The sequence below is a fragment of the Idiotropiscis lumnitzeri genome, chromosome 19 (genome assembly GCF_059441095.1).
Source record: "Idiotropiscis lumnitzeri isolate Australia: NSW breed Sydney's pygmy pipehorse chromosome 19, RoL_Ilum_1.0, whole genome shotgun sequence".
Lineage (NCBI taxonomy): Eukaryota > Metazoa > Chordata > Actinopteri > Syngnathiformes > Syngnathidae > Idiotropiscis > Idiotropiscis lumnitzeri.
The window spans coordinates 718,477-741,083 of NC_142409.1; the positions used below are offsets into that span (position 1 = coordinate 718,477).

The window sequence follows — 22,607 nt, forward strand, 5'->3', positions numbered from 1 at the left end:
CTAAGAGGCAGCACCGGGGGGAGTTACACCACAATTTGTTAATGGATTGTGGATGATTGGGCTAACGCGTCTGCTTGCACTGGAGAGGTTTCGCAAAGGCCGGACAGCTTAATTTCTGAGAGGCCGCACAGCAACAAGACAGACTCTGACAAAGACGAGGACTTTCTTCATAATTGCACACAAGTTAAAAAAAAATGGTGCAACAATCATCTACATCATCTGCACAACCATCATAGTATTGTATTTATTATAATTGATGTCACACAATTGCCATGCGTGGTAAATTAACTGTCTGTGTGTTGGAATTATTTATTATCATAATATATGCAGTATACATTATCCAGGTCAAGTGGCTAGTTTATACTTTAAATGTCATGGTCTGTTTGTTGATTTTGGTTTGGTTTTTAGTTTCAGGTTTTTCCTTATGCTCCTTTGTCTTGTCAGCTGATTGTGTCCACATGTGGTTGAAATCCCATTCCGTAGTGTTAACTAATCAGCTCCCTGCAACCCTCTGGGTCTTGTTCAGGTGTTCTTCGTTGTCTCGTTAATTTGTTTGTATTTATTTCCCTGTTTGCCTTCAGTTATTATCGGTTCATTGTCCCTGTCAAATGTCCATGTCAGTAATCTAAGTCAGTTGTCCTTCTGCCCTTGCCATGTCTCGTCGCTTTTTTGTCGTCAAGTCAAGCCAAGCCAAGTTAAGTTGTCGTAGCGTTGTTTGTTTGTTACTTTGATCCCTCTTAATTTGAAATTAAGTATTTTTTGATTGCCTTTTCTGCATTTTTGTTTTTTCAGATTAAATACCCCTTTAAGTTACCCCTGCCTCACTTCTTGTCATGATCCGCGTCGGGCATGACAGGGTTTGTTATTGTTTTTGTGTGCATGCGGTCTGGTTATTGTTTCGATCAGCTGAGTAGGGGCGTTTCCCCTCAGCACCTCGCCCTCACCAGCCACGCACCTGCTCCCCATTAACCTCACACACCTGATGCCCATCCGCACTCCTAACGACTGGACTATATGAACACCTCATCCCAACAGATCATTGTCGGAACATTGCTTCCCCTCGCGGACTGGCACGGCCGCTCCCTGCTCTCGTCTCGTCTCGTCTCGTCTCGTCTCGTCTCGTCTCGTCTCGTCTCGTCTCGTCTCGTCTCGTCTCGCTCTCGCTCTCGCTCTCGCTCTCGCTCTCGCTCTCGCTCTCGCTCTCGCTCTCGCTCTCGCTCTCGCTCTCGCTCATGCGCCCGCTCACGACCCCCTCGTATTTGTCACGGTCCTTGGTCCCCGCTATTCTGTTCAGTGTAGTCACGTTTAGTTTGTCTCTGTTATGTTTGCACCTGGCCTCGTTTGTTTGTTTCTCCCAGCACCTTGTTTGTCCATTGTAGTTCACTCATAAAAATCCTCTTAAGTTACCCCTTGCCTGGCTTCCCCGCTTCCTCGCATTTTGGGTCCACCTCCTCCTCGCCGTACGGCGATCGTGACAACGCCTCCTCCTCGCCCACCGGCGATCCAACCCTGGCACTTCTCTGCATTTTGGGTCCTCCTACACTAGAACCTGAACCTGACAAAATCTTTGCTTTACTATCACTTGTTCTGCCTCAAACCCATAGTTTGGAGAAATGTTTTGCACTTTATAATGAAAATAAAATTTATTTTTATTGTTTTAGTAATGTAATAATAATAAAGTTGTTATTATTTCTATTATTGTTATTATAACAATTATTCCAATGTTCCACAGTGTTTTGGTTTTAAGATAATTTATGTATTATTACTTCATTGTTTATTTGCTTCCTGACTGGTCATTTTAGGTCAGTTTTTTTAGGTGTGTTGTTTTCAGTTTATTTTTTCCTGTATTTGGCTGTGTATCTGCTTGTGCAGCGCCTCCATGTGATGTGGAAATTATGTTCTTGATGCCAATTGTCTGTCATCGACGAGGGACGGACAGGACCTATGTAGGTCAAGCCTGATATACTGACGGGAACTGAGTGACCTGACTCACGATGCCCACCACAGTCTCCTGACTCTGAAGCAGACAATTTAACTATCGTGCTGCAGAAATAATTATTTTTTAGTCAACTACAGAATCTAGCAAAAATAAATATAATGAAGCTGGTTTAACTCATACTGTTAATCAGCTAAACCTTAAAACATGATTGTTGACGTCTAGTGAAGACTGCAATAATGAGCAAGAAAATGGGTTGATGACACATTTTGACAGTTGTAAAGTTGAATTTGCAAAAAAAATTAAAACATTATGGCCGATGTCTTTGAACAAATGATAAATGGAAGTAAATCATTTATTGATACAAATATGATATGAGACATGAAATCATCAACCAAATACCCAGTGGGTAGATGAGATGGTGCAGTTAGGGAGTGGGGCGTCAGGCGATGTGGGTGTTGAATGATATTAGACAAATTAGATGTATTCATTTTATTCACAAAATAGATTTGAGTTACCTGTTCTTCAAGTGCTGCACAGAGCCAAGACATCGGAACCCGCCATTGACCATGATGGCCACTCTGGAGCAGAGAGCCTCACATTCCTCCATACTGACCATACAAGTGAAAAATAGAAGCAGTCACCTTTCTATTTTGCTCTGAAAGAGTTTTTATATACACCGAACATGCCAAATGAAATGACTGCTTAATTAGTGCTTGTGTCCTGACATTTGATGATGATGATAGATACACTCATGTCCCCTGTACCTGTGGGAGGTCAGAAAGACAGCTCTTCCCTCTTTGGTGAACTGGCTTATGCAGTTCCACATTAATCTTTTAGCAATTGCGTCCATGCCAGTGGTGGGCTCATCCTGGGAGAAAAGATTAAAAACATAAACACTGTTTTTAGAATGCAGGAAGATATAATATGTGCACAGGGGAAAAAAAACTGTCACTTCTTGTGAAAAGTATAGCTTTCCTAAGAAAAAATGTAACTGTTGCTGTTTGGTTGGGCTTTTGAGGCAAATTCTAAGGGCGTTGTGGTATCGAGTGGTGCCCCAAATATATAAATAAATTAAAAAAAATTGTTCTAAATTCCCCTTCAGTATAATTATATTGTAAATAATTATATTCCAAGGATTATGACGATTAACTCTTAATTTAATGTCAAAAGGAAAGAGGATTAAACTAAAATGTATAAACACATATAAAAAAGCAAAGGGGAGCTACTAGTTTTTAATCAATATTCCTGCCAGGAGCATAAAAAGTGACATCCAGTCACGGCTGAAACAACAATGAATGCCAAGCTGGACTTGGTTTGTAAAGGTACTGCTGCAACAAAATAAAATGTGCAGGACAGAACAATCAACATGATCTTGAAGAGGCAGCTAGTAACATACTAATTTAAGACATAAGTCAGTGGCAGTTTATGCACTATGGCACCTGCATTGACTTAACTCTTTAGTGCCCGGGTAACATGGCAGACATTACAAAATTTACAATCGTGCTAGGCAAACATTGAATGGTAAATGATAATCAAATGATTTCATGATTGAATAACACAATTTAAAATAGATTTTTTAGTAAAATATTTCATATTAAAGGACAATACAAACATATAATCACATTATTAAATGTTGAATTCACAAGTTAGAACAAAACCGACAGTCTCATTGACTGAAAACATTTAAATATGAATAGATATTGATGTGAAAGAAATGTAAACATAATTCATTATGTTTCTGTTACTACTTATATACAATAACATTTTCTCATGCTATTTTTGTAGATTGTTTTCAAAATCTTAAATCTTTCAAATGCAAATCCAATCAATGCACTCCATTGTCATTGACTTATGTAAGGAGTGGAACATCTTGATGGACTTTTCAAACTGAAATGCCAAGTATGTTTCCTTGTGTGTAGCTTAATTAGTGAAGTCTTTTGCAATTAAGTCTAAAACTCAAACATAAATTAGAATAAATCAACATACAGAAATGTACATCATATTCCATCCATCCATCTTCTGTGCCGCTTCTCCTCACTAGGGTCGCGGGGGTGCTGGAGCCTATCCCAGCTATCTTCGGGCAGTAGGCGGGGGACACCCTGAACTGGTTGCCAGCCAATTGCAGGGCACACAGAGACGAACAACCATCCGCGCTCACACTCATACCTAGGGGCAATTTAGAGTGTTCAATCGGCCTGCCATGCATGTTTTTGGAAACCGGAGTACCCGGAGGAAACCCACGCAAGCACAGGAAGAACATGCAAACTCCACACAGGATGGCTGGAGCCGGGATCGAACCCACGCCTGATGCTGTCTCTCACTGTGAGGCCATCGTGCTAACCAGTCGGCCACCGTGCCACCTGTACATCATATTATTATCATATAATAGCTTACACTGCGTAGCTATTAGCTAAGCAAGATAGTAGTCTAGTTCAAATTTAGGATCTTTACATTGATAATGGGTTTGCATTGTTTACGGAATTGCAAACGAAGTCTCCCGCCTGGTCATTTCTTTCGGTACTTGCATATAAGACATTTTATGAGTTGTTCTGTTTTGCTCATTTTGACAAATTTTCAGTGCAACACATTTTTTAGCTTTTAAGGAAACCTCCAAACATTTGTGTCAGGTTCACCAATTTGACATATAGTGTTCATAAGCTAAAAGAAGAGAGGCACTCAGCTCAAGTGGAGACAGAGAGGTTAACAAAGTTTATTTGGCAACTTCATCTCCCTTCTGTTCCCCGATGTTTTTTTCACATTCCGTTTTATAGGGTCGGAGAATCAGATTACACTCAAAGGTGGTACAGTTCGTCTACTCAAAAGCTGGTTCAGTCCGGTTTAACATGGGCGCGCCGTCGTGGGTCGCAGCAGACTTTGACGTCAACTTCGATCAGGATTCAGCACGATGCTGTTTGCGTCATCCTCACTTCTGAAGAAGCGCCGCCACCCTGCCAATTGCAGGCACCTCCCTGCAGCAGCGGTGTCCTCCTGTATCTCCACTCAAACTGCAAACACTCAAGCATAGTCCACTCTACTAAATTGCGCACCACGCATTGAAATAAAGCTGCGTCATGGCAAATGTATAATAACCTCTTAATATTATTCTAACAATTTGGTTTCCCAGTGTGTCAATCTTTTTTTTAAACCGGTTTCATCGAGACAAATCAATGGAGCTTGGACAAGAGACGCCGGCGTAGGGATTTCAACTGATATGTGGGAAAAGGCTTTAGCAGAAATACAATCTTGCTCAATAGATTCAAGGCTTCAGCTAATAAAGCTCAAAGTTGTACATCGTTTGCATTATTCTAAGACCTGGCTGAATAGATTTTTTCCTTCAGTTTCAGCATTGTGTGATAAATGTAGGCGGAGTGATGTACATTAGCACAATGATATTGCATTTTGTTTTATCACAGATTTTCAATAGTCGTGTACGATTCAGAAGTGAGTAAAAATTTGTACTGAGAAATTTTAGGTTTCACAATAAAATGAATTAAAAGTGATTCATATATTTAAATTAATTGGTCAAAAAATATTTACCTTTATATTTGCCAAATTATTATTCAAACATTTATATATTTTGATATTTGTGTTGTGCAAGCGACTGAGTTAATGTGTTTGATTTTTTATTCTCATTCACTTCTATCTGCCTAAATTCTGCGAGCTCCCAATTGGTTACCTTATTTTCACGGCTAAAAGACACGCCTTATCAAAGTGCACAGCATCAATTGTGGGTGCTATTTCAGTATTTAAGACATACACTGGGCACGCCGCACTATGAGGCGCATGCTAGCTGTCATTTAAAGACTGGCAGATCTGTCAATGGCAGTCCCACAGGTGCTGTAGTAGCCATGACAACACAGCATATCAATAATGTCAGGGGACGGATGTCACTAGTCACCACACTACTTATTGTCACGGTTTTAAATGAAAACCAAAACTATCACTGAACAGCATACAAGAAAACAATGAAACAAAGAAATACAATTAACACAAAATATGCATCTCTCAAGCCACTCATATAGCAAAAAGAAATAAAAATAACACAAAAAGACAATGCAATGCATTTTGGGAGTCCTTCAGCTTCAGCCAATCAGATGGCTGGTTAGAGAGCTTTTGTGAGTGGTGTGCTTTTTTTCCGCAGAGTCTGTGTTGTCTAAACCTGTGATGTTTCTTGCTTGCAATAACATGAATGATAAAACAGATTACGGCATCGTGGCCAGCTTTTTTTTGTCCAGCTTTCTCCCGCACGTACACATTGGTCTGTTTTAACTTATTGTCGCAAACCATCACTGACAGTGTTCAGAGAATGTATGAATTTAAATATAGACAAATTTAATTATTTGACCACTTTTTTCTTGAACACATAAAAGGATCCATATTTGCAACTTGTTAATGTCTGAATTGTTTCCCAATTGCGGAATGACCCATCACATACAGTCTATTTGCAACAACATTTCGTATGGTAATTGTCATAGACACTTCAAATTCACTTCTGTTGGGGTGCTTTCACCCACTACCCATGTCAGTCACCAAGGTGTCATGCTCCTCACCAGAAATAAAGCAAGTGGAGCGCCGATGAGGGCAATAGCGGAGGACAGCTTCCTTTTGTAGATTCCAGCCTCTTGCTTGGCATACTGACTCAGTCCCAATTTCTTCAAACCCCACTGAGCCACCTACATGACATCACAATGTGCAATTGTGTGACATTTTGTTGAATAGGCATTTACATGAGATTTATTTTGGGACGAAATTTCTTTAAATATTTATCAATAATTTTTTTTACGAGTGGTAATTTTTTATTACTGCAACCTTGGTGACAGACTCCTCGGGCACCCCTCGAAGACGAGCATGGAGCTCCAGATGTTCGATGCCAGTCAGTAGGTTGTTGATAGCATCAAACTCTGGACAGTATCCCATCATCTGGTGAACCTGGTCCATCTCTCGCCGGATACTATAAATCATATTGCAGCGATAATGGGTTAGTAATTATTCAATTAATTATTGCTCACTGGAATTTACTACCTGCTGCACATGCACTAGTGGCACCACAGCGTTTTTTTTCTCTATCAAATTTAAAAAGCTGAAAAACCATTCTGAAATCAGTCATTCATGAGAAGGCTGTTGCATTTGAAGAGTTTTGAGTTTGTTTTTGAAACTTACGGTTGTTTAAAAACACATGCACTCATACGCACGCATACGCATATGCACACACACACACACACACACACACACGCACATCAACACACACAGAGCCTGCATATAAGTGACAGCACTTCACATTGTGCTCCACTGATAAAGCAAATCTGCCACATATACAGTAAAACCAAAGACATCAAATTTGTCAAGACTTGCACAACAGGTTCATGACAGCAGCTCACGGGGGCCCAGTCACGGCACCTTCACAAAGACACACCAATTTAAGATCTGGACACCCATACACACCCACACCAAAGACAAGATTACAGGTTGCCGGAAGACACCAAGCCTTGGGATAAGACGGGGGTCCAGATGGGGATCAATCGTAGGAAGAGGTCTTGCACCCATGAGACAGAAGCAGAGTAGTTTTTGGCAGGCATTTTAGATTAGTCTTAGTCATTTGGACAAAAATGCTTATTAGTTTTTGTCAGATATAGTCATTCCTATTCGTGATAGTTTTAGTCCAGTTTTAGTCGACGATATAGTGGCCTTCTGTTGTCTCAAAATAAGCCACTTGTGCGGCGTTTAAGACGCAGTCACAATTGGACAAATGGCGATCCAAGTTGTCAATTTAATGTAAACAAAAATAACGTGCGTTTGTTTGTCACATATAATTGACTCAAAATTATTTGTCCTCGTCCTCCATTCCAAACTATAAAGGAATTAATCTGTAGAATAGTTCGTTTTAGTTATGAGCTGGTCAAATACTGTTCCGCCGTCTTCCACGTCCCACACTTGTGTGAGGAGCGCTTCCCAGCCGGGGCTGGGAAGCGGTGTGGGTGGACTCTTAAATCGCAAACAAGGGAAAATATGGTGGAAACAATATTTATTGTGGCCGGCAAAAAACAATTGGCAGGCGATAGGCAAGGAGAGTTGCTATCAGAGACAATAGAGGGTCTATACTTACAGACGTCGGGAGACGTGAACGAAAAACGCTGGGGGAACAATCTTCCCCCAGGAAAAAGCAAAACGAGTAACAAAAGGAGCTTGCAACGCAAGAAAACCGAAAACGAGAATGTCCTTCCTCCAAAGGGTAAGGTTGAATCCAATCATCGAGAAAACACAAAGCGAGCCGAAACGTAGCTGTAGGAATAAACAAAGAAACAACAAACACGATCAACACACGGAGCAAAAGTTTAGCAAAGACTATAGCAAGGCACAAGGCGAGAGCAAGTAGGTCCATAATCCGACACGCACTTAAATAGTCCACAATTAAGTGATGATGGGTTGCAGCTGGGGAGTCTCGTGAACGCGTCCGCTCGCGGCCGCGTCGCCGAGCAACGCGCCGTCGACCACGCCCACTCGGCAGCAACACAAAGGCACGATCGTGACAACTTGCCCCGCACAGGTGCAATAATGAAGAAACTTAAAGGTTCACAGGCCGCACCACCATCCCTCGTCTACAGAGGGAACCCTCTATATTACTGCGCTGCTCAGTAAGGCAACAGTGGTGTCAAATGATACATTCATTCTGGCCCCAACATTCCGGCCCTTAATTGATGATGCCATAGCAAATCAATTACCCATACTAATAATTCAAGGGGCCAATAATTGATAATTTCTGCAAAGAATCAAACACAAAACAGTAATTTACTACATAAATTTATCCATATCAAATTCATTACTCATCTTGAGTGAGTATTAGTCCACAAAGTTCAGAGTCTATGATTTATTTAATGAATGCGCATAGTCCATAATTCATAAAGCGAAAGTTCGCAGTTCGTGCCCTTTGTATGTAAGTGGGTGTCAAGTGTGTCGAACAAGCCCCTTCGATCTTCACCACACGGCCCATGAGCCATGAATTCCTTGGTGCTGTGTCATCCACGATGACAACTAGATCGTCTGGTGGCTCCAGATCAGACCTGAGTGGCTCCAGATAATTTGGGCCACTCAACACTGCAGTGATTGGTCAGTCATTCATGATAGCCTCAACTTCACATAATGCAGTCTGTAGAGTCTCATGGTCCAGCATTTGTTCTTTCAAGACTGAGTACAGGATCTTCTTGACATGCTTCATCAACCTTTCCCAAACCCCTCCGTGGTGTGCTCCAAATGGGTGATTGACTGTCCATTTAACTTCATCCTTCAGTAGTTCCTCAGTAGTAGCCTCCTTGAGTTCTTTCTGCTCCCCGTTTGTCCTATTATCTGTTCGGATGCTCTTCACCGGTCCCCGCCAACACATGAAACGACGCAAGGCATTGATGCAGGAGTTCGTGTCCACTTGCCACTTCCAAGTGGATGGCTCTGCTTACCAAGCAGGTGAAAATCACTCCCCTTCGTTTCACATGAGAATGTCCTCGCTTCACGTCAAATGGGCCGAAGTAATCAACACCCACATGTGTGAAGGGTGGGAGATCCGGTGAGAGGCGGTCTTCTGGAAGGTTGGACATTTTCTGCTCCTCCACCTTTGCTTGCATACGCCTGCAGAAAACGCAGCTCCTGATAATCCTTCTCGCAGAAGAATGGGCACAAGATAGCTAGAATCTCTCTTGTAGTTTTGAAATCATGTGACTCCTTCCCGAGTGTCCAACTTGTTGGTGGATCTTTTGCTGGATCAGTTTAGAGATGTGAGAACCTTTGGGCAGGATAATTGGGTTCTTTTGCTCTGCTGTCATCGCCATTTTACTAATTCGCCCTCCCACTCTCAGGATACCATAATCCACAATAAAAAGATAAAAGATAAAGATAAAGATGTCCTTTATTAGTCCCACGATGGGGAAATTTGAGGTGTTACAGCAGCAAAGATATAGATCACACAGAGTCGGCGGCGTAATGTAGCCGTTAATGTATAACATTAGCAGAAAAAGCATGCAAATATACACAGTATAAACGTATCTAAGTGTAAGGAAACACTCCTAATGCCTATCCATTATACAGAGGGGGAAACGCTGTAATGATAAAAACTACTGAATGATTGAAAATACTGCAATGATAAAAATATTGCAATGATAAAAGTACTGTAATGGTAAGAGTACTGAAATGAAAGAAAAGTACTGCATGATAGAAAATACTGCAATGATAAAAGTACTGTAATGGTAAAAGTACTGCAATGATAAAATATACTGCAATGGTAAAAGTACTGTAATAGTAAAAGTACTGCAACGATAGAAAAATACTGCAATGATAAAAGTACTGCAATAATAAAAGTACTGTAATAGTGAACGTCCTGCAATGGTAGAAATACTGCAGTGATAGAAGTACTGTTATAAGAATACTGGAATGGTAAACAAAATACATCATTGGTCAATATTTAAGTACACCATTGGCTGAAAGTACAGTAGTAGTGTATATTGCATCCTAGGACTGCACAGTTGCACTAATGCCCTCCCGTTTGTAGGCCTGACCCAATGTTCTTGTTAAAAAGTCTGACAGCAGTCGGCAGGAAGTAGCGGCAAAATCTCTCTTTGGTACAGCGAGGGTGTAACAGTCTATCACTCCTCCACGACCGAGATTCCCACGTTGCCGTCGTGTGGGGGCTTGAGCGGCTCCCTGGAGTGCAGCTAGCACTCTGACTAAGAGGAATCTCACCCTGGTGGTCGAACCAAGCGTTAAAACTTGCTCTCGACTACACACCTCATAAATGGAATTGGCTTTCAGGGATGAGACAGGAGGTGTGAAAACCACACGAAACTACTACTAGTCTATCACTGAAGGAGCTGTGGAGTGTTCTCAGAATGTCATTGAGTGGGTGGGCTGGGTTATCCAGCATTGATGACAGTTTTGCCGTCATCCTCCTGCCCCCCACTGAGTCCACAGAGTCCAGGGAGCAGCCCAGGACAGAGCTGGCCCTCCTCACTAGTTTGTCCAGTCTCTTTTTGTCCCGGCCCGAGATGCCTCCTGCCCAGGAGACCACTCCATAGAAGATGACTGATGAAACCACCGAGTCATAGAAGTTCCTGAGGAGTGTTCCCCGAACGCCAAAGGACCTCAGCCTCCTGAGTAGGAAGAGTCTGCTCTGACCCTTCCTATAGAGAGCGTCTGTGTTGTCGCTCCAGTCCAGTTTATTGTTCAGATGAACACCCAGGTACTTGTAAGTTGAAACCCTCTCAACGTCTGTTCCCTGGATATTCACTGGTGCAGGTGGAGAGTGCCGACTCTTGCGGAAATCCACCACCAGCTCTTTGGATTTCTGGTCATTTCTCTCTCAAAACGAGCGTGCATAATAGTTGGATGAATGTAAGTCGTGTTTGGTTAATGGAGTCAGATAATAGTTAAAATTCCAACAATACATATAAATATAAATAAATAAACATATAAATGTTTAGATATGTATTGATCTATTTTTTTTCTCTTTGATTTACTTCCATGTGTTATAATGTATATATAAAATAAATCAAATCATTCAATCTTCTGAGGTGCCATTTTCGGGGGTCCTTAGCCAAAGCAATGTTTTGCACAATGCACATACCATCTCTACATATCGGCACCCACTGGGGGCGTGCCTTTCCGTCGTCGTCAACGCCCACCCTTCTTCTTTTAACGTCAGCATGTTGTCATCAGTAACATCCGCCTTTCCTCTATCAGCAGCTTGTCGGCAGGAAATGTACCCAGTCACTCCCGTGGAGCGCTCATGAAAGTCACATATTTTAGCGTTTTGGAATCGGTCCACACATCAGGCATTAGAAGGCACCCATCCATTTTGGAGAAATTATGGAACTTTTAAGTGCACCTTAAAGTCGTGAAAATACGGTACATGAGAAAAATGTTAGCAAATCAACAACAAGCACAAACACAAGGAGATGAGGAGCTTTCTGTCTCCCAACAGGACGTCAAACTTGTGGAGTCAGGTGTGAAGAAGAAACAGTGGTATTCCGCCCAGTGAGAAGGCCCATTCACAAGTATTTTTTATAACCCACATCGCTGTAAAGATAGCAGAAAGACCAACTTGGATACATCTGTCACATTGCAAAAAGGTAATTTCCGCTGAAAACTCTGAGAGGGGAGGTGAGCCACAGACTGACAACAAGGTCGGAAGAGGTGTATAGCAAATTTCCCCATTGTGGGACTATTAAAGGACATCTTTAACTTTAGATCCCAAAAACAGTGAAGAACTTGAAAGACATCAAGCCAGATAGAGTAGATCCGGCATAAATGGCAACCCCAAGATGGTTATAAAATGCTGTGGGATGTTGGATTGTAACATTTGTAACGTTATTTTTGTTAGTATGGTATTTGTGGCAACCAGCCAAGTTTGAGTGAGCAGACCATATTGTAACCACCCAATCCTGAGTTCTACACAGGGTCAGACGTTTTAGCGGACAGTCAGGAACACTAATTCTTGTCATTTCCTGGATCGTCATATGGACATATAATAATTCATTTAGGGTAACCATAGCACCAAACACATCAATGACTGACTTGAGTAAAATTGTAAATTTCTGGGACATGTCTTTCATAATATTCCCTTTATTAGTCCCACAATGGGGAAATTCGAGATTCGAACCCAGGCCTCCTGGGGAGACTGGGTCCTGAACGCGGCGCCTTAGACCACTCGGCCATCCTGGCAGCCCAGGAAACTGATGGGGAACACACACAGGCTAAGTACGGTAAGCAAGCTACCGGACAGCTAAACTAATGAGAGACACTACATGCGATAAGCCCGAGAGAATAAAATTTTCTCATCACTGTTACATTTAAATCGTGAAACGTTTCCACATTTCAATATTATTGTAGCCTGTCACATTGGTGATTGATTCGCTGAGTGTTATACTGCCTTAGGTCACTTCACTCGCATCATGTGAGCAAAACAATACATTTATTCAGCTTATTTGTTTTGCTGGCAATATTGGGCTGAGCAAATGACAACAAATGTCCTACTGAGTTCGCCTCATATCCCGATGTTGCACACACATGCCCCTCGGTGCACACATCAAATGTCAGTAAAAAGTAACAAAAGTTTTAAAGAAAAAGTCCCTACCCATAATGCACCGCACGATCCAAAGATCTGCAAGGGAGTTATTATTTATGTTGTATTTTAAAAAAAGTAGACCATGACTGTTCAGCAAAATGCAGAAAGGCTCACTTTTTAATATAAAATAAAATAGTAATGTTGTAAAGTACAAATGAAAAATGTAAAGTCAAAAAGGCTGCCTTTATTTTACATTTAATAAAAACTAGAACATTAAACATTAATGTAAAATATCATTTTCCACTAAAGTATTAGCAAAACGAAAAAAAAGAAAAATAATTATATCCTGCAGGGTTGTTGGATAACTTACTTACTTTCAGAATCAGGTAATCAGTAATGTAACTAATTTACTTAACTCATTCGCTACCATTGACGGATATAGACGTACTTTCATTTTACCTGGGCTGGCAGTGAATGAGTTAAGTAAAAGTGGCAGCATTGATCATGACAAAAAATACAAACCTGCTTTGGTTAAGGAAAGCCTCTCCAAAGGTGATAGATGTGTCTCCCGTCAGCATCCGAAAAGTGGAACTCTTTCCTGCGCCATTGAGACCGAGCAGCCCAAAACACTGGAGGACAAACACATTACATTACATGCATAAGACGTTCCATATTCAATGATGATGAACTCAATTTTCAATGAACTGTGAGATGCTTTGCAAAAAAGGTCATTAACATTTTTTGCCTGAGGATACTAGTTAAATAAAAGCCTGAGCTTTGATTGTGTCTGTCAATTTGTTTTGCATTCTCTGTTGGTAGGGAAACCTTGCTATTAAGGATGCGAGCTCCCTTGGGAGAATTGAGCATCCAAAGAAACTGGGGTGAATTTCAGCAACCTAGATGAGATTTTCAACATGCAGGTGCTTAAGCAAACAATGTCCATTCGTAGGGACGAAACTACATCATCCTTTGAACCAGGTGTATCGGTTTATTCCTTCTGGCCTTTGCGTAATTGTTCCTCCAGCTACAAAAAACAGATTTTTTACTGTAACTCACATCCTATACATGTTCGGTTATGACTACCTTATCTTTTTTTGGAGGCAGAAGCTTCAGCAGTAAGGCCCAGACTTCCCTCTCCCCAACCATGTCTTCCATCCCTTCCGGAAGGATTCCCAGGTGTTCCCAGGCCAGCCAGGAGACTAAGGCCGTGTCCAAATGAACAGGCTGCGACCTCCGAAGGCCAGTTCGCAGGCTGGGTCCTCGAAGCCTAAGAAGGCTCCTCCTCATGTAGCCTTATATGGACCGCATAACCCGTGGTGAATTTGGACAGGCTCGATAGCTACGTACAAATAATTAGGCTGCGTCCTTCGATGTCCAATATGGCGGACAGAAGACGTCACTTCCGGTGCGACAAGAACGTTTACGCCGGTGTCCAAATTCACGCGGCCTCCGAGTACTAGCCTTATAATCTGTCCTCGTTTCCATGGAGTTTCCATGGAAACGGGCCCTGAGTGAAGGCTACGAGCATGCAACCTCCGCAGCCTTAAAAGCCTCGCTCTTCTTCTACGCCGTTCTACACTCGTAAGATGCAAACTACCAAAGCCACGTGTTCCGCCTCATCGGAGTGCACTTTGAGATGTAAGTATAAGTTATTTATATGCAATATTAAAACATCACTCATGAGAAATATTGGGCAGCAATGTTTGGATATTTAGCTCCAGATTAAGATAATTTTATTAGTTGCGATATTGGCCAAATATAACTAAGGTAGTTCTAAGAACTATTGCATAGGAGGTACGGCTGAAACATTTGAATTGTCTTATTTCTGCATGTTAGCATTATTTTATTTAATCTTTCCCTTATGTTTTAGGGAGCAAGGAGATTGTGAAGAATATTATAGGAGCAATCATGTTATCAAATGTAATCAGGAATAAACCTAATATCACAAGAGTCAAATATCACACAAAGTCTAAACATCACTCAATATTACAAAAGAATAAAGACTCACACCACACAACACTATATTATGAGATATTGTTGCTAATTTCGGTTCATTCATTAACCAACAAATCTGGGAACCAAACAACACAGCCACCTGCACCTAGGTTGAGGCAACCACTCAGGTCAGGGCAACCGAACAAACTCCACTCTAAATAAACATGAAAGGAGACAGATGTGGACCGGACAAACATCGGCTAGGACCAGAATACACATACCTTTGAGATTGAATGTACCTTTGATACTGTTGTGTAAACCTGTATTGATTTCTGTATTAATTGTAATGTGTCGGCACATGTCGACGTGACTTATGATTCTCAATAAAAGGCCCGGGGAGAATTGGAGGTTCAGAGATCAGACCTGTTCACTGGGGTTTCATCTCTCCTGGCCAGAAACTTGTAGTCTGCTGTCCGTGTCTGAATTCCTACTTGCCGAGGCGTGAGTCGCTCCCCCACATAGGGGCGATTCTCCCTTGACATTTTACAGTGGTCCTTCGATCCTTCAAAACGGGTGTTGACCGGGTCATGCGGAGGGGGAGGCGGTGACGACCGGAGGAAAAGACTGTGCACAGCAACCAGAGCTTAAAAATCCTCATCTCGTCTTGATTTTGAGGCCGGTCTCGCAGGATCTCCCGACGAGTGCCCCGGTTGACATCCGACTGAACCAGAGGAAAGACACGGACTGCAAGGGGTAAGACAAAAAACTTCATGAAGTATTTTGGGTACCACGGCACCTAGACGGTTTTTGGTGTGAGACTTAGCTACTTCACTGTTGTTCACTGCAGATAACGTAACTTCTGCAAATCTAGAACATTGTTGCAGATAACGTAACTTCTGCAGATTTAGTTTAGTCAAGAAAACATTACTGCAGATAACGTAGCTTCTGCAGATTAAAAACCAGTTGTTTTAACGGTGCACCGGGGTAACGGAACTCCCGGACGGTTCGGTTCCGAACAAGTGAGGCAGTGAATCGACCAGGCCTGTGACTGACGTACTAACAGTTGATTGAATGTGTGTGTGTGTGGAGAGTATTTGAAGGAGATCTAAAATTGTTCACATTCTGTGAAATTTAAACACCAAGCTGATGTCCGCCTGAGACTCTAGGTCAAAAGGTAGAAGCTTGACATCAGGGAAAGTGAACAAGCACGTAGCATTTCTCCAGATAATCTCTGACTTTTTGCGTGACTACTAACAAACGGACAATGAGTAAAGTGAGCAGTAAAAGGGGAGCCAGACCTAGTAGGTCGAAATCACCCGATATGGTAAAACAAATGGAACATAAGTTCCCGGGGAATACAAAGTATTTAGGAAAAAGGGAAGAACGCTATCAATTTGATTCAGATTTTGCTGGGGTAAAGGAAACGGGAGAATTGTTAAGAAATCTCTCCATTCATGATCGACAAAAACAGTGTACTCGCGATACACCAGGGAAGCAATTGCGACAGGCCAGAGTTTGGCGTGAGGAGGTACAGAGAAGGGAGGGGGTGAGTCACAGTGGAATCAATATATCTCGTGCTGAGGTTAACGAGACGCAAGGAAGGCGACGCACGCGGGTAATAAAAATAACAGTACAAGAATATAGGGCTAAGCTGTACCCAGTATTCAAAAGAGATTGGAGCGGAAAGGATAGGGGAACACGAGAAAATCAGAGAAATAGAGGAAGAAGGGGGATCAGAGATTGTGATAGCAAAGAGAGACAAGAGGAGGCGAGGAGGAAAGGACTTTGCTTTGTTTGTTATAAGCAGGGGCATTTCGCCCGAGAATGTAGGGGGAAAGATAACAGTCAGGCATGACTAGGTAAAGAGCAGGTGGATGAAGGAAGAGGGGGAAGTTGTATGATTAGATGATTGTTGTAGGAACATGACACAAGGTAAATAAAACCAAATTACAGTTGTGGAAAGAACAAGTTAAATATTTAGGTCATAATTTTATTGGAAAAGGAATAACTATTTTATCTGACGGACAAATGGCTGTCTTGCACGCTCCGAAACTTCAAAAAAAAAAAAAAAAAAAAGGGGAAAAAGAAAAAAGGAAAGAAAACAGATGATGCCATTCTTGGGACTTACAAATTATTGTAGAAAGTGGATTCCAAATCATGCAGAAATAAGTTGCACCACTTTCCATGTATGCGGATGCAGATGTATGCAGATAACTTTAAAATATCTTCATCTTTTGGCTTAAACCAGATTAAACCCAGCAACCTTAATGCCACTCCCTGATGATGGTGTACAACATGATTGTCAGGAACTGGCTGAGCAAACAACTAAGTGTGGAGCTGATCTAAAAGATCAACCTCTACAGAACGGAATTATTCTTTTCACGGGTCATCTAAGAAAAACAAATTTGAAAAAACACAAACAGGTTATGCGATGGTCACTTTAGACACAGTGTTAAAATCTGAACCACTTCCATCTCATTACTCAGCTCAAGCTGCTGAGTTAGTAGCCCTAACTGAGGCATGTAAGTTGATGACTGGTAAAATAGTGACAATCTACACCGACGGTCAATATGCTTTTTCGACGTGCCATGTATTTGCGCAATATTGGAAAAATAGAGCATCAACATCTACTGAGAAACCCGCAACGTATGCTGAACTCCTATCTAATTTGTTTGTATTTTCTCTGGAAAAAAAGAAATGAATTGACATTGCCAGAAAGCGATTGTGCTTCTCTTCAACAGGACAAACACGTTGTCACGGGGGAATTGGGTTCTGATCCAGAGCCTAAAAAGGAAACACTGGAATTCTCCGAAGTGGGAAGGCCCTCACCAAGTTCTGCTGACTACACTAAAAGCAGCATGAAACACCTGGAAACACCTTGTGCATTGTAAAAAAGGTCATCTCAACCGAGACACCCGACAAGGGAAAGGTAGGCAAGCCTGGTGACTAGGTGGGAGCAGATCAACAGGATCTGAAAACATTTTAGGCCAGTGAAGAACTAAAGCCACCCTGCCCTATTAGGGGTCTCTCGGTCGACATGATCATCGCGTGGATAAAAAATTTTACATGATGATAATAATAATTGTGGTTTTGTGTTGTGTGGTTCTCGTTGCAGTGAAAGCTTTGCATACACCAATATATACACCGATAAATAATAATAATGGACTGCTAACAGAAACGGGATAAGATTGGTCTGATTGGACTACTGAAAAATGTGGAAAAAACTTTCATTAAAACACGTAGCCGTAGGGTTTCAGTTAACTATTGATGTGACAAATTGGGGATGCAACAATAATCCATGAGAAGAATTGAATTTAAGACCGTATTCTCAAGGGGTGGATCCTTATTATGCTATTGTAATCTGTATATCTACTGTTCTAAGGAATCCCGTTAAGGCTAGCCATTCAGAAAAATTTAAGATTGAAACTTTGATGAATAAACGGTGATAAAGTTAAAAGAAAAACTCTCTATAGATGATTACTTTTTAGCGGTTACAGGAATTACCCAATTAGGAAATAATTGGCTACTAGGATAAGCCTATCTTCTCTGCTGATGTTGCAGTAGCTAACTTTACTTGTATGAATTTTTCAGGAACACAAAATAGAGTGGAAAGCCTATCTCCAACATGGTGTAAGACAACTGTGCTCCAAGCAGGTACACTACTGCCACGCAGCAATGTGTGGTGGTGGTGCGGGGGTACTACGTTATTTTGATTCTTTTAAAGACACAGTTGGAACTTGTGCATTGGTGTCACCTCCCTTACCAGTGTCTATTTTTCCATCCATAGCAGGGGATATTCAAAGAGCAGTTGATGCCCACGGATCCCGCTAATATTTCTCCAGGAAAAGACGAAGTGCTTCCTGGGATGGTGATGTGACCTATTTGGATGCAATTGGCTAACCAAGGGGCGTACCAGATGAGTATAAGTTGGTAAATCAAATCGCAACGGGGTTTGAATGAACTACATACACGAAAACGTGCAAAGATTGGGGAATTTTACTGATTCATTGATTTGTAGCTATTAAAGAACGATTGGCAGCCACCTCATTCAAGGCATTCCGAAACCGCATCGCGGCGGACATGCTGTTGGCAGAGAGGGGATGGGTTTTGCGCCATGTTTGGGGACCATTGTTGTACTTTCATCCCTAACAAACACTTCTCCGGAAGGGTCCCTTACAAGAGCCATTGCAGGCTTGCGCACCCTGATCCATAAGATGAAGGAACACTCAGGTGTGACTACCTCTGCATGGGATGAGTGGTGGGACAAGACATTTGGTGAATATAAAAATACAGTATTTTCTGTAATGATTTCTATAACAACGTTCACCTCAATCCTTGTACTGTGTGAATGTCGTTGTATTCCCTGCATTCGCGCCTTGCTTGTCCAACTTATCTCAACAGGCGTCACCCCGACAAATTCCAGATTACAAGAAATATATCCTTCTATTAGTTAAAGAGGTGCTGGTGATAGAGCAGACACTCATGACCAAGTTGATGACGACGACAAAATTTCCCTACTACACTAAAAAATCGTGGTGTGTGTTTGATGCTATATTACATTACATATGATAAAAAGGGGGGAAATGTGAAGAATATTATAGGAGCAATCATGTTATCAAATGTAATCAGGAATAAACCTAATATCACAACAGTCAAATATCACACAAAGTCTAAACATCACTCAATATTACAAAAGAATAAAGACTCACACCACACAACACTATATTATGAGATATTGTTGCTAATTTCGGGTCATTCATTAACCAACAAATCTGGGAACCAAACAACACAGCCACCTGCACCTAGGTTGAGGCAACCACTCAGGTCAGGGCAACCGAACAAACTCCACTCTAAATAAACATGAAAGGAGACAGATGTGGACCGGACAAACATCGGCTAGGACCAGAATACACATACCTTTGAGATTGAATGTACCTTTGATACTGTTGTGTAAACCTGTATTGATTTCTGTATTAATTGTAATGTGTCGGCACATGTCGACGTGACTTATGATTCTCAATAAAAGGCCCGGGGAGAATTGGAGGTTCAGAGATCAGACCTGTTCACTGGGGTTTCATCTCTCCTGGCCAGAAACTTGCTGACTGCGGTCCGTGTCCGAATTCCTACTTGCCGAGGAGTGAGTCGCTCCTCCACATTGGGGCGATTCTCCCTTGACAGAGATGTACTACCCGCGCAGCTTGATCAGCCGCGCGGGTAGTACGACAGCCTCTTTACGGGGGCCAAGTTCTCCGCAGCCACAGCATGGAGGTAAAAATACAATTACTATCGGGAAAAATATTTGACGGGTTATTGTCTTATTTCCATCCATTTAAACTCAAAATATCAAAAAGAAAACGCATAAGAATGGCGAGACCCACTATAGCAATTTTAGTTTCCATTCATCAGCCATTTGTGTTTGAATTAGATTTGCGCTAACACGCAGCTGTTTATCCTAGCACAGAATGTGCCCTGTATAAATTCCATGCAATGTGCTCCCCAATTACTGATATTAATGAATAATATACGAATCACCCTCCACATTAACATGATAAAACGCACTGAAACGGTCATGAACTAATGTACTGAAGTGCATAAATCTGCATGTTACCCATAACACCAGGATTTCTGACTAATGTTTGCATCTTTTTTACCCATTTTTTCATCCTTTATTTTTGCATGCATTTTTATTTATTTAATACAGGATCATCGTTGAAAAGCTTGAGCTGCAGGGCAAAGTGACGCCCCTGCAGGCAAAAAAAAAAATGGGATCATTTAAAAATGAAGTATAAAGTATGGAAGTCCACATTTCTTTTTCTTGTGTGTGAAAATGAAGATATAATTGTTTTATCTTTTTGCTTCTTTTCATATAAAGGATTGCAAAAACCCAGGCACTGGCGAAGGGGGGGCAGGGAGAGCTACTGCCGATACTTGGCCCTGGTTCGACCTCATGGATGGAGTGCTCGGACAGAGACCGTCCATCACCCCCCCTGTCCTAATTGCCTCCATCCCTGAGGAAAGACCAGGGCCAAGTCAGGCCATCCCTGAAGAACTCCCAGAGCCAAGTCGGGCCAGGGTGACGCAAGAGGAGGAGGAGGAGGAAGAAGAAGAAGTCGTAGAAGAAGAAGAAGAGCGAGGCCAACAGCCGGAGCAACGACCGAGAGGGAGAAAGCGAAGGAGAGAGGATGAAATGATCAAACTATACAGACTCGACTTGGCAATGCGGAGACAGGAATTGGAGAGACAGAGGTTGGCAGAGGAGGGAAGGGCAACTGAGAGGAGGGAGACATTTGAAAGGTTTTTCAGTTTGATGGAAAAGATGATAGATCAAAATAAAAAATTAGTGAAATATGCTTGGTGTTCAAGACTGAAATTTAGATAACATTCATTTAAGAGTAAACAAAAACCGGGGTACTTTCAAAACAGATGAACTAGTTCGTATCCCAGTCACATCTTGAGATTAGCTTCTTCAGACAAAAGTAAAAAAGCCCAGGTTTGTGAAAGACCAAAACTTTTACAATAATATGAAGACTCCACCATGTCTGTTTTGCTTACAAACTTAATTTATTGAAAAACTGGTGGACAAACAAGGCATACATTTAGTACATTATAATTCACAGTAACTATTCACAGAAAATAAAAAAGCATTTCCCAGTTCATAACTGTTGCAGGATAAACCTGAGTGTGTCAGTGCTGTTTTGCCAATTTTCGCCTGAGCAGGGACTCATTTGGAGCATGGATGGAACCTTTGTTCCAGGACCCATGACATGGATGGGGCACGAGCAAGAGTCCCGATCTTCCTCTCGTGACTTGAAGTGGGGCATCATACCGGTTGCAGTGTCCACTACATCATCCATTACGTGGGGGTTTGCAGGGATGGTTGGGGCATTAGATGGCTGCCATGTCACTACAAAAGATGGGATAGATTTATTAACCATTCATTACATTGTATATGAATCTATTTTTCCATCTTCTGATATTTTGCCATGTTTGTGTGGCTGTGCTGTATGATGATTCAGTTAAAGATTATTTTGTGGCATATTTGATGGGATGATTGCTCAAATACCATTGTGCAGTTAAAAGTATTTACATACCTAAATATACTCGTGGTCCTCTGGTACCTCCTCCAGGGCAGACACCTGAGCAGACAGGTGGTCCCTCCACTGCACTCCAGCCACCTCTTCCACAGCAGCCTCCTCTTCCCCTTCGTCCTCCGAGGCCATGAGGTCTCCCACCCCAAGGCAGATGTTGTGGAGGACGGCACAGGCAGCGATGACCTCAAAGAAATAAAAAGGAAATGCTGTATATTAGCTATATTTGATAGTTATTGCACTGAACAGGACATGATTTGATCCTGAATAAAGAGCAACATATTGAAAGTATAAGTATCAATTATACTTTTTTTTAATTTACTTACATGTGGTGCAAAGGTGTGGTGCACCTCCAGGGCGTGGAAAAAGATGGCCCGGAATCTCACCTTCATCATTCCAAAGGCACGCTCAATAATTGAGCGTGCCTTGGAATGATGAACGTTGAAGCGCCGGGCCCCCACGCCCTGCACCGGCCGCTTGTAAGGAGTGATGAGGGGGAGTGGTCGCTGGAGGCACGGATACCCTCCATCTGCCAAGATGAAGTGCCCTGGAGGAGGATACAGCCCTCTTTGGTAAAGATGGCTGTGCCGGAGGACCCTGG

General features: G+C 41.9%; 1 protein-coding gene across 1 annotated transcript in view; it reads right to left on the minus strand.

The window, feature by feature from the left end:
* LOC148317958 (phospholipid-transporting ATPase ABCA1-like) overlaps positions 1 to 22,607 on the minus strand; it is a 152,210-nt gene that overhangs the window by 20,791 nt on the left and 108,812 nt on the right. The window contains exons 31-35 of the mRNA XM_088283537.1: positions 13,506 to 13,612; positions 6,749 to 6,890; positions 6,490 to 6,612; positions 2,704 to 2,807; positions 2,455 to 2,547 (exon numbers count right to left, since the gene is read on the minus strand). Of these exons, the coding sequence (XP_088139663.1) occupies positions 2,455 to 2,547; positions 2,704 to 2,807; positions 6,490 to 6,612; positions 6,749 to 6,890; positions 13,506 to 13,612 (569 nt within the window). The remainder of the gene's footprint in view (positions 1 to 2,454; positions 2,548 to 2,703; positions 2,808 to 6,489; positions 6,613 to 6,748; positions 6,891 to 13,505; positions 13,613 to 22,607) is intronic.